The sequence below is a fragment of the Elephantulus edwardii genome, unplaced genomic scaffold (genome assembly GCF_000299155.1).
Source record: "Elephantulus edwardii isolate Elephantulus edwardi_28Jun2011 unplaced genomic scaffold, EleEdw1.0 scaffold00197, whole genome shotgun sequence".
In the NCBI taxonomy this organism is placed as follows: domain Eukaryota; kingdom Metazoa; phylum Chordata; class Mammalia; order Macroscelidea; family Macroscelididae; genus Elephantulus; species Elephantulus edwardii.
This window is the reverse complement of record NW_006399947.1, coordinates 5,758,609-5,770,200: the sequence shown is the minus strand read 5'-3', so window position 1 is coordinate 5,770,200 and position 11,592 is coordinate 5,758,609. Positions and strand designations below refer to the sequence as shown.

Here is an 11,592-nt window from a genome sequence, read left to right as displayed (position 1 = left end):
AACAATAGCAACTATGAAAAACAGTTCCAAACCTGTGCTCTTGTGCCATTTTCATTATCTCATTGTTGTAGTCACTGTGTTAATACATCACCTGAAGGTCTTCTTTTTCACTGAACCTCTATATTTCTCAGCAAACTGTCTTCCCCCACCTAAAGGATGGTCCCTCCTGACAATAGCCCTAAATTAATATCTAAACCAGAGTCTTTGGGAACAAATGTTAAGTATTGGTTACTAATTAAGACTGTTAGTTCAACTCAACCAATTGAGAAGAATTTGCAAATAATCACCCAGTGATACGCTTTTGAAAAATCAAATAAAACCATATTGTGTATGGTTTTACTCTGTATAGTGGACTCTTCATACATTTTCATCCATTGAATGCTAAGAATCAATACCTTTGAGTTGTGGTGTTGCAAAAGGGTACTAGATTTTCCATGGAATGCCAAAAAAATAGAAACAGGTATGTCTTGGAGAACATACAACCAAGGTGCTCCTTAGGTGCCAAGATGTTTACGCACTTTCGCCATATTTTCAGGAGAAGACAGTCTTCGGAAAAAAAGCACATGTTGAGAAAGTTACAGGGTCATAGAAAGAAAGACCCCCACAAAATGGATTTCACATATTGAATGTGACACTAGGCTTAAGCATATCAGAGATGGTGAGGAGAGTTCAAAATAGGGCCAACTCAATAGCAACTAACAAGAAAAACAACAAAAAGTCTAGAGTTTCTGTTAGCACAGACTTTTCACTTGTTGTTATGTGCTGTCGAGTCGCTTGCAACTCATAGCGATCCTATGTACAACAGCCCTAAACTCTGCTCTGTCCTGTGCCAATCGCACTGCCTCTAACACACGCATCCCGATTACCCCAGTCACTGAATCAATCCACCTCATAGAGGGTCTTCCCCTCCTGCTCTGTCCCTCCACCCTACTAAGCATGATGTCCCTCTCCAAGGGCCGGTCCCCCTTACAACATGTACAAAGTATGTCAGACGAAACCTCAGAATCTTTGCCTCCAGGGAGGGCCTGGTTTAACCCTCTCCAGGATGAATCTGTGTGTTTTCCTAGCAGCCCATCGTACATTCAATACTCTTCTCCAGCACCACAGCTCAAAGGCATCAATTCTCTCCAGTCATTGTCCGACCCTCTGAAACATAATAAGTGGTTGCAAAGATCATGGCATGTATCAGATGCACCTTAGTCTCCAGAGAGACACCATTGCTCTTCAGTAATTTAGAGAGGTCCCTAACAGCCGACTTTCCCATAACAATACTTCTTTTAATTTCCTGGCTGCTGGTGCCAAGAGTATTGACTGTGGAGTCAAGCAAACTAAAACTTTTCACCCCATTGAATATTATTTTAAGTTAGCATTCGAGGTCATTAGAATCAGGTATCATTTATTCCATCTGAGAAATACCTTAGATAACTTAAATAAACAGACACTGCTAACCATAACAGACAAGGAAGTTCTCCAAGATAATTTTGTTTCTAAAAATCACTGAATTTAGAATAAACTAAATAAAGTAATCTAAGTTTTATAATTTTAATAAGGTATGGGCTTGTTATGTCACTGTTTAAATAATTGAAATATTTATTTATTTTTTAATGAAATGGAACTAAATGTAATCAGCTTCAAACATGCACTTAGAAAATAAAACAAAAATGTTTACTGTTTTAAAAATACTCTTTTGATAATTAAATAGGAAAGAATATCTTCTTTTCCCAGAAAATAATTTTCAAAAGAGGGTTTGCTTTTAATACCACTAAGTTGTTACATTATATAACAAATAGGAGGCGTAACTGAAGCACTGAAACTTTATTAGGACAATTACCTGGGAGTTCTCATGAAAATAGGACCCTAGGCCTCCAAACCAAAGAAACAAATCTCATGATTTTGTGTTACATAAGGAACCACAGCAACCATTTTCTGTCATTATTTTAAATATGTCTATCACATAGATTTTACCAATTTAACTTTTTTATAAACATCTTTTTTATAAATCTCTTGTTAGTAATTTTAATAACCAATCATGTGGTGAAACTGTTAATCAATATGCAAATATAAAGGGAATCAGGAATAAAGGAAGATACAGAATGTGTAGTTATTTGCTTTACCTATTTGCTGTGAGGCCAAAAGAGCTAGCTGGTGTCTGGTTGCAAGAGCTGCGTTCTTTAATCAAGGATTTTATAAAGGGATTCTAATAAAAAAGAAGGAAATACAGGATAGAATTTTAAATTCTAATAAATTCCATACTTTCTGAAACCATGAAGCCTGGGCAAATCCCTGAAACTATTCCCTGAGAGAACCTTTTAAAATTGAACCAAAAATAACCCTAAAATATTGAAATCAAATAATTGTTACACTTAACTAATTAGAATATATGTGATGTGAGCATTAAGTTCTTTTAAGAAGTACTTATATGGAATAAAATTTACAATTTCACAAGCACAAGAGAGGAAGATCATGGATGAGATGGATTGACACAGTAAATGGGGTAATATTAGGGTTAGGTGTGTCAGAGACAGTGAGATTTCTTAGAATAGGACCGAGTTTAAAAGGTTGTGCATAAGGTTTCCATGAGTTGCAGGTGACTCAATGGCACATAACTACAACTTGAAAGCATAAATAGGAAATTTAGGGTGCAGTGAGTTTGTGTCAATGTTGAGAAACAATCCAGAAAATGAATGTAGGATGTATTCTCTTTATGGTCTCGAAAACAAAGGTCAATTAAAAACTATAAGCAGGTGACACAAAAGAGACAGTATACTACAGTAAGCGTTTTCTCCTGGAATCATTCAGGTGTTATTGACTTCAAAAATTATACCTTCAAATTTTCCTTATAAAAAGGTACCAGGGAAAAGAATCAACTTTCTATTGAAAAGTAAAATACAGATGAAGATAGTTTTAAATGAAATTTAAAATTGTCTCATTAATTTGTCATTCTGATTTTTATTTACTCCATTGTTTTTATGTAATGGAAATGATTTTATAAGGTAGAAAATCATTATCCAAAAGGTAGATGTATGTGTTTACTTATATCATTAAAATGCATCTTAAATTTAGAATGACGATATCAATTGATGACTAAAATCTTGCTTGTTGATATTTTAATAGAATAATAAGTAAGAGGGTACTGGAAGAATATAGGTGAGAAAGGTAATTGAAGAAATTATTAATATTTCAATAAATTATCTATCTTTGTTCTCTTATCAAAGGATTATCAATGCACATACTTTTATATTCCATATGTATTATATTTTTCAATTAATGCTGAAAAAGTTCCAATAATTAATTATATTATTTATTTTATTATTATTCCTTAATGCTTTTGAAATTAAGTACAGGTCATAACTTGTATGTTGTTGTGTATCCGAGATGGAAATAATCCATAACTGACGCTCTGTCAGGTTTTCAGAGGCGATAATCACACAGGAGATTGCCCATCCTTGTCCCATGAAGCAGCTGCTGGATTTGAACTGTGTGCCTTTGGTATTGTAGCAGTTACTTGTCACTAGGCAATCGGAGATCTCGGCTATTTGTATCTAATAATCAAATATTTGATAACAATTAATATTAGATTAAAAATATTCAGAAGATGTGTTAGTAAGAAATTAAGGCAACAAAATAAATTGGTAGTATATAATATCAACTGGCTACTAGTTAGTGAATGGAATCTATGCTAAAATAATACCATATATTCACTCATATATTTATTTTTTACAATGACTGGAAAAATACTTAAACTATAATTTAAAAGATTTTGTACATTAAAAAAGTTGTGCATTTGGACACATCAAGGAATAAAAAGATTGTTGGTGTTTGGTTCTTTTTGTTTCTTTTCCTCCCTGAGGAGTAAACATCTTTAAGTAATTTATTTATATGCAAATAAAATATAAACATAAATTAGAAGATGGTAGATTTCATGTCTTACATATCCTTTGGTTATATAAAAGTTCATAATCTAGAGATGCAAAGGCTTGGTGAGTTAAGAGCTGCACTGCCAATCCAAAGACAGGTTGTTTGAGTCAACAGCTCAGTCCATAGGAGAAAGATGGGCAATCTCCTCTGATACAATTCACTACCACTGAAAATCTGTTGTAGGGCCTGCTATGAGATGGTTACAGTTCGATGACAATGTGTTTTAATATTATAGTCCATACCTACAGCAACTAATAATAATTTAGTGAATTAAGTAATACACTATATATTTATATTAATTTCTACAATTTTCATGTATAGTTGTTTTGATTGGTATGTATTTCAAGGAAGTTTTCTTAAACAGTTTATAATGAAAATCCAAGGCTTGAACAAAAAGTAAACAAAATACAAATAGCAGAGACCATTCAGTCACTTATTTCTTCTTGCCAAGGTTATATTGAAATTCTATATTTAGATTGTTTTATTTAAATATGCCTAAATAACAGAACTTAGCATATATTTATCTTACTATAAAGACTACAACTAAACTTGGGTGGTGGTGAGTTTCAATCATTTCAAAGGCTCTTTGCCTGAAACAGTCTTTCCCCCCATTATTATGCTATTTGGTATTCCTATGATTTTCTTCATGAATGGGTGGAGAGTGTAATGTGTTATTGTTACTTACTTAGCATTAACATGGTATTTTATCTATACAAAGTTATACAATGGTTTTTTATAATAATATAGAATTATTACCATATATTGTGCTCTTATAATACTATAGGGATTCATATGGTTTGGAGTTAAATTTCATTTTTACTCTAAATCATTAATGTGTAACTTAAAAGGAGCTTTGTATTTTCTTTAAAAAATACTTGTTCTCTGGAACAGGAAGGAAGTGTGAATAGCAAATAACCTTCCCAGTAAAGGCAAATCAAGAGGTATTTTGTAACTCAAAACAATTCAGGTATTTCCTTACATATATGAAGAAGGCACCAGGGATTAAGTATGACTGTACTTATGTAGTACGGTGTTTGATCCTAGGGACATGACAAATGGAAATTGAACTCCTCTCTTCAGTTAATATAAAGGAGCCTTGAAAAACTTTTTAACCTCTCCACATCTCAACTTCTTCATATATTGAAGGGGGAAAAAAGTCTCTAAACTATTATAATGACAAGAAAATTAATGTAAATATTCTCATAAGAATAAATTAGAGTGCATTTATAGAAATTACAATATTTTATTCCTTGGGGGGAAAATTTCTCAGTGTCAAGTTATCACTTGAAAAAAAAATTAATTAAATGATTGCTTGTATGGCTAAAGTAAATACACACACACACACACACACACACAGAGAGAGAAAGAGAAGTATATTTAAAACTTTGTGTCATTGTCTCAACTTAGCCATACATTTTCTACGGATTTTTGCAGGGAATCAAAAAGGCAACATGGAGCATGTTAATCTGCAAATGTGATCAGTGGAGGAAAAGATACCTTTTTTCAATTTGTTGAGACGTAATTATTAATTAGATTGCAAAGTAATGAATGAAATATGCATCAATTTTTACTTACTTAAACCCTTTTTAAAAATATGTTTTTATCTTTTCTACATATAACCTTTTTAAACCACTGGGCCAACTGGCAGCATTATTATGGATGGTGAAAAGAATGAGATTGTTAACAGATTTAGTTTACTTGGCTCCACAATTAACACTCTTGGTAGCAGCAGCCAGGAAAACAAGAGATGAAGTGCATTGGGCAAGTCAGCTGTCAGGGACCTATCCAGAGCAACAACATCAGACTGGAGACTAAAGTGCTCCTGATCCAGGGCATAGTCTTTGTAATTGCTTGCTATGCTTCAGAAAGCTGGATAATGACTAGGGATGATAGAAAGAAAATTGATGCCTTTGAGCTGTGGTGCTGGAGAAGAGTGCTAATTATACCATGGACTGCTAGGAAAACAAACAGGTTTGGCCTAGAGAGTGGGAAACCAGGCTGCTCCTTGGAGACAAGGATTCTGAAGATCCATCTGACTTACTTTGGACATGTAGCAAGGAGGGACAGGTCCTTGGAGAGGGACGTCATGTTTGGGAGGGTGGAGGGACAGTGCACGAGAGGAAGACCCTCAATGAGATGGATCTATTCAGTAACAGGTAATGGGATTAAGTGTGTCAGAGACAATAAGTTTGGCACAATATAGAGCAGGGTTTAGGGCTCTTGATGTAACTACGTAACAGGGTTGAGGTTAAATATGTTGACATGTGCCATCAAATTGACTATGACTCAAGCTACCTATGAACAACTGGCCATTATCTTTCCCTATCCTGTGCCGTCTTCATGATCACCAGGCAAAAATTCAAAGATAGGCAGATAAAAATAGAAATTTGCTTTAATATATCCACATAAGGAGCTCTGATGGCATAAGTAAGGAGTTACACCTATCAACCCAAAGGCAGGCAGATTGAATCCAATAACTTCTTCTCAGGCAAAAGACAGACAATCTCCTCCTTTGCTATTTACAGCCTCTGAAAACCTGCTGGAGGGTCAGCTTTCAGTTGGTTTCAACTCAATGATACATAACAACAAAATGAAAAACACATATATTTTATATATGATAGTATTAAGCATGGCAATCCGAAAGTAAAATTTTTGCCATCATTATTGTTTCTGATTTTGAAGATGTCACCTTGATTGCTTATAATGGAGGAACAGAACTATAAATTTCTTTTCTTGACATTTAACTGAATATGATGTCACATGTAGAGTATTCCATCAATTTGAAACTCTGTCTCTTGGAATTATATATTGTACTGGCATCAATAACAGCCAAACAATCATAATGTGTCCTAATAATAACTTTGATTTAAACCTCTGGGATCAGTCAACTTGGTAAAAAGTGCTTTGGAGAAACACAAGCATAAACTATTTCAGTGCAGTATACATGCTGTTGAACTGTGGAAAGTTTCTCTATGAATGGCTTGGGAAGTGGTAATATCATAGTGATAAGCAGTCATAGCTTTAGTCAGACAATATTAACAATAAATAATTTAAAAAAGACTCTTAAAAGTGCATCTCAGCATCCTCCTAATTTTAGTGGATGATTTTGAAGTAATTTTAAAAGATATAGACAAAAGGCATCTATTATTAGATATAAGTAAATAAGGAATAAGGAAATAGAGGAAAACAGCTATTCTAAAATGAAATTAAGATTTCAAATAGTCATTTTTGTAACTAATCAAATAAAAAATTCCTGTTTAAAATAAAATGCTTTGTCTAGATGAAATTAAGTCACTTAATTCTTAGAAAATATGGGAGACAAGCCTTTTATTTTTTTCTTTCTTTCCTCCTGACTCTCCTCGTCCACCACAAGCCTTCCAACGTAAATGTATGCCTCAGGGTAGACTTTTGAAATGCTGTATTTAAACTAAGTAATTATATTTGATGAGGAAATATTTTTCCTAGATTAAAAACTATTTGAAACCTTTACAACAATCGAGAATAACAACTTTATTTATAGTGAGTAATTCTATAAAAAGATAAAAAAATATAAAGGAACTACCATGTTAGTTGTGTGCTCATGGTGTTAACTTACCTAAGTTAAAAACTATATAAAATGTAATTGTTGAATAAAAGCTCTTAGTAGTCTTATGAAGCCATTCAAAGAATTTCTGATCAGACAATAAATGAAAGCAGAAAATATGTCTAAATCTTGAATGAAAAAAATTCATTTTTAAAAAATACTGTGATAACATATCTTAATTAGATTTAGACTAATTATCTCAGATATCAGTCCACTTTTCATTTCTGCTGAAGCTAAGTTTAAAACAATATTCTAGTAAATGGAATGTACAATTTTGTTACTATATAATGTAAATAACTTCATTTGTAGTATTTCATTCTATTTCATTTTCTGTAGTATATCGACTTATTTCAGTGATTTTAGAATAGTTTAACAATGGGAGAGAACTTAATCCATTTGATAGAGCTTAAAAAGCTCCAATATATCTGACTTTAAACTTTTAAAAACGTTTATTGACTATATATATATATATATATATATATATATATATATATATATGTAAAATTATGGCTATAAATACACAAACTCATATATGTATCCATTTTTAAGGTTTTAGCTAATGACTTTTAACATTTTAGGGTTTATAAAAAGTACTTATCATACTTCTTATCCACTATCTGTACAATACACTTTATGAGTTACAAAAAAAAAAAATAAATAAATTGGATGGAGGGAGGGAAAGATCTGGTGTGAAAAGCAATGTATATGAACTTTATAAACTTTGTTTGTAAACCAGTATAAAATTAAGAAAGAAAAAAAAGCCCAACACCAACACCTAGATGTGAAAAGAATTATTCTATTCCCCTTATCAAAATAGTATGAATGAACCAAGTACTTTTAAATAGCACACTATTTGATGAAGAATAACCTTCTTTCTTTTCACATTAGCAAAATTAAGCCAATTTTCTTTAATTAATTATCTAAGAACAAATTCATTGTCTCTACTTTAGACTTAATGATCCAAAACTTTTCAGTTAATTGTCCAGGAATCTATGACAGCAATGTAAATGAAGTATTTTATAGTCCAGAAAAGTTTGTGTTTCATAATTAAAAATCAAACCTGTTAGAAGACATATTATATATCAAAATTATTCATGCAATACTTTCTTATTTTATGTCCAGATATAATCAAATAAATTTTATAAGTTTAGTAAAGAAAACACTTATGATCTGGGATTAAATAAGTGAAAATGTTAAATTTGGGTGTTTTTTTAAAATTTTCTAGTTATTGACTGCTAGAGACTCTCTTCCCTTATCTCTCCCCACCCTCTCGCAAGAATCAGTTTTAAAAATCAAAGTTTTCTATTTTCCTTCAGCTATACTAAGCCAAGACAATGACTTGTATTGTTTTGGTGTTTGGGGTTTTTTTAATATAGAATTGCAACAAACAGATACATAATCACAGTCTAGGTTCCGGACAATAACTTTATTCCCTGTCATTACCATGAAGATGCACAATTCCTCTGACTAGGGAGTCTCTACAACACTAAAACCCCCTTTATATCTATTTACAAGGTGTACCTAGACTATTCTAGGTAATATTTCACAATTAAACTGCACCACAAAATTTTCATTTTTATATAATGATTGCAAGAATATGTAGTGCTGTTACTAACAAGATGACATCTTAAGTATTTTACTATTATGAAGAATAATGAAGTTACGTTTTTCTTCTGTTAAAATGGGACAATTGTAGATACAGAAGATACAATACAGTATCTCTTTAGATTTAAAGTTATTTACTGGGTTGATGCAAAAGGAAAAAAATAACTTTATCTAATCTACATTTTAATCCACAGGTTTCATAAATGGTAGGAAGAGAGAAATGTTATTTTTCTATCAGCAACCAACAATGAATCCTCTATTACCTGCTATGTTGAGTTTGGGAGTTACACATAACATTATGTTTAAAATTGTGTTGACACTTTGAGTAGAAATTTTTTTCAGAATTCCAATGTACTATTTATAAAATCATTTCCAGAAAAAGTCTCATTCCATTTCTGAGATATCTATTTCATTTTATACCCTTGGTGAAAGCACGCTCTAGTTTTTCTGAAAAAAAAAAAAAAACATAAAAGTATCGAAAGTTTTGTGTTTAGCAGACCCTCTCTCTCTTGTTGAAAACCCAAAGGAGAGATTTTCCTTCTATAGTTAGATTTTGTTTCTTTCTTAAAACCTCTTATCTTCCAACATCCATCCTAGAGAATAGAGACAAGAAAATGTGACTAGGTATGTCGGTTAAGTAATTGTTTAACTCCATCACTTTCATATTTCTTCATTGCAACTACTATATTAAAGTGTTGACTCCAAGTAAAACTTTAGCAGTGTCTTGTTTTCATTATTTTATTCGGGATAGAGGGATGATAGTTCTAATAGGGTTTTATTTCAAATGAACAGCATAGAATTGGTAAAGAAATAGTAGACTTCTATCTCACTTCTGGATGTGTATGAAGATCCTCAGAAAGGATGTTTAAGTAGATATATAAATGTCAAACAAGAAGTGGATATTCTCCTGATGTTCTGGTTGCTTCCAAGGACTTCAAGAAAATTTAGGTTTAGAATACTTCAGAGAGTACACATGCTTATTTCAATCTCTCTCTTTACTCAGTGTAGCAAGACTTTAGGTGTTCTTGCATACTTCACAATTTTAACATAATGTTCATCAAGTTCAGCATATTTTTTTAATGCTGCAACAAGGCCAACAAATCCAGATGTATACTGTCCTAACCCTCTAGAATTAGTCAAGCACATTCTCTATCACATGTCCCCCCTTTCTGATCAAGTATATTCTCTATCCCATGTCCATTCCCGGCAGACACCCTCTCATTCCACGCAAGGGGGTATTCAAAGCAGAAGCCTAGAACTTCATTTGTGCTCCTTTCTTCATTGGCCTTTCTGGACTGTATGGATGGCCTGTCTAGTTAAGAGAATGCCCTATTTTAACTAAACAAACCAGGGCTGCTGTCCCTGGTGCTGAACTCTGTTTGCTCATCAAGAAGTCAGCTGCTGGGTCATTGGAGCTGAAAGAAAACCTGGTCCTCTGACCTTAAGAATGCCTAGCTTGCGAAACAAGTACAGAAGCAGGGCCAGCCCCCCTCCTCTCTTACACACATCTCCACGGTGTGCTCCTCCAAGATCCCATTTGTAGCTTTCTTCCCCAGACCCCCACCCAAAACGCCTCCGACAGGGCCTCAAATGTCAGTTGTGTATCCGCACATTCCACCTGGACATTAGATTGCAGCGATTAAAAACACAACTCTGCAATCTATGATATTAGCTTAACGTGAAAACGTTAACACAAAACTAAGACAATACAATAAATAAATGAATACATAAGCAAAAGTGGCCTCTTTCCTCCCTTACTTTCCTTCTCCATAGAGTTGCCCTCATCTAAATTTTAAAGCCTCCACACTCCAGTATCTGTGTGGTCTCTTCAGTTCCACATCTCCGCCCCTCCCCCCACCTCTCCAGAACAAAATGAGACCTAAAAGGGCACATCTTACCCCGGGTAGAGCGATAGCAGCAGCAGCAGCAGAATCCACACCGTCATTTTCTGAGAAAATACAGGAGTCGAGTAGACTGAGCTTCTTGTGCTCCATGCATTCAGCGAACTCATCGCTTTTTTCCCCCTTTCTCTCGCCTTCTTTCTCTGGGTTGCAGAAGAAACCCTCCTCTTTGTATTATTATTATGCTTATGATCTGATGGTAGCTCCCCTCCCACTTGCCTCTAGTAGTTCCCGATACTGGAGCGATGTACTGCTACCAGGCTCAAGAATTAATATTCAGGAGGCAGAAATAAAATCAGCACAGACGCTTGCAGATACCATCAAAACGTCAGCTAAGGCAGCAGCTTCCAAGTCTGGGGGAATAATGTAATTGAGGCAGGGGGAGGGTGCCTGGAGAGAAGCACGCCAAGGCAATTAAGGCAGCAAGAAACGCCTGCACGTACTCATGTCCCTCACAGTCTGCTGTACTCCCCAAGTCCATCCATTCTTTTTTTGGTTTTGTTTGTTTGTTTTGGTATGCTTTCTCTTTTAGAGGAGGCAGGGCCGAGTGTGTGCATGTGTGTGTGTGTGTTTAAAAGAAAGAAG

The 11,592-nt window shown here is 33.9% G+C and overlaps 1 protein-coding gene across 2 annotated transcripts in view; it reads right to left on the bottom strand.

The window, feature by feature from the left end:
* Positions 1 to 11,339, bottom strand: part of GABRG2 (gamma-aminobutyric acid (GABA) A receptor, gamma 2) — a 210,569-nt gene extending 199,230 nt beyond the window's left edge. The window contains exon 1 of one of the 2 annotated variants that reach the window (XM_006897047.1): positions 11,005 to 11,339. In XM_006897047.1, the coding sequence (XP_006897109.1) occupies positions 11,005 to 11,117 (113 nt within the window). In that variant the 5' untranslated portion in view covers positions 11,118 to 11,339. The remainder of the gene's footprint in view (positions 1 to 11,004) is intronic. The other variant, XM_006897048.1, reaches the window with a different exon arrangement.
* Between the last annotated feature and the right edge of the window lie 253 nt (positions 11,340 to 11,592).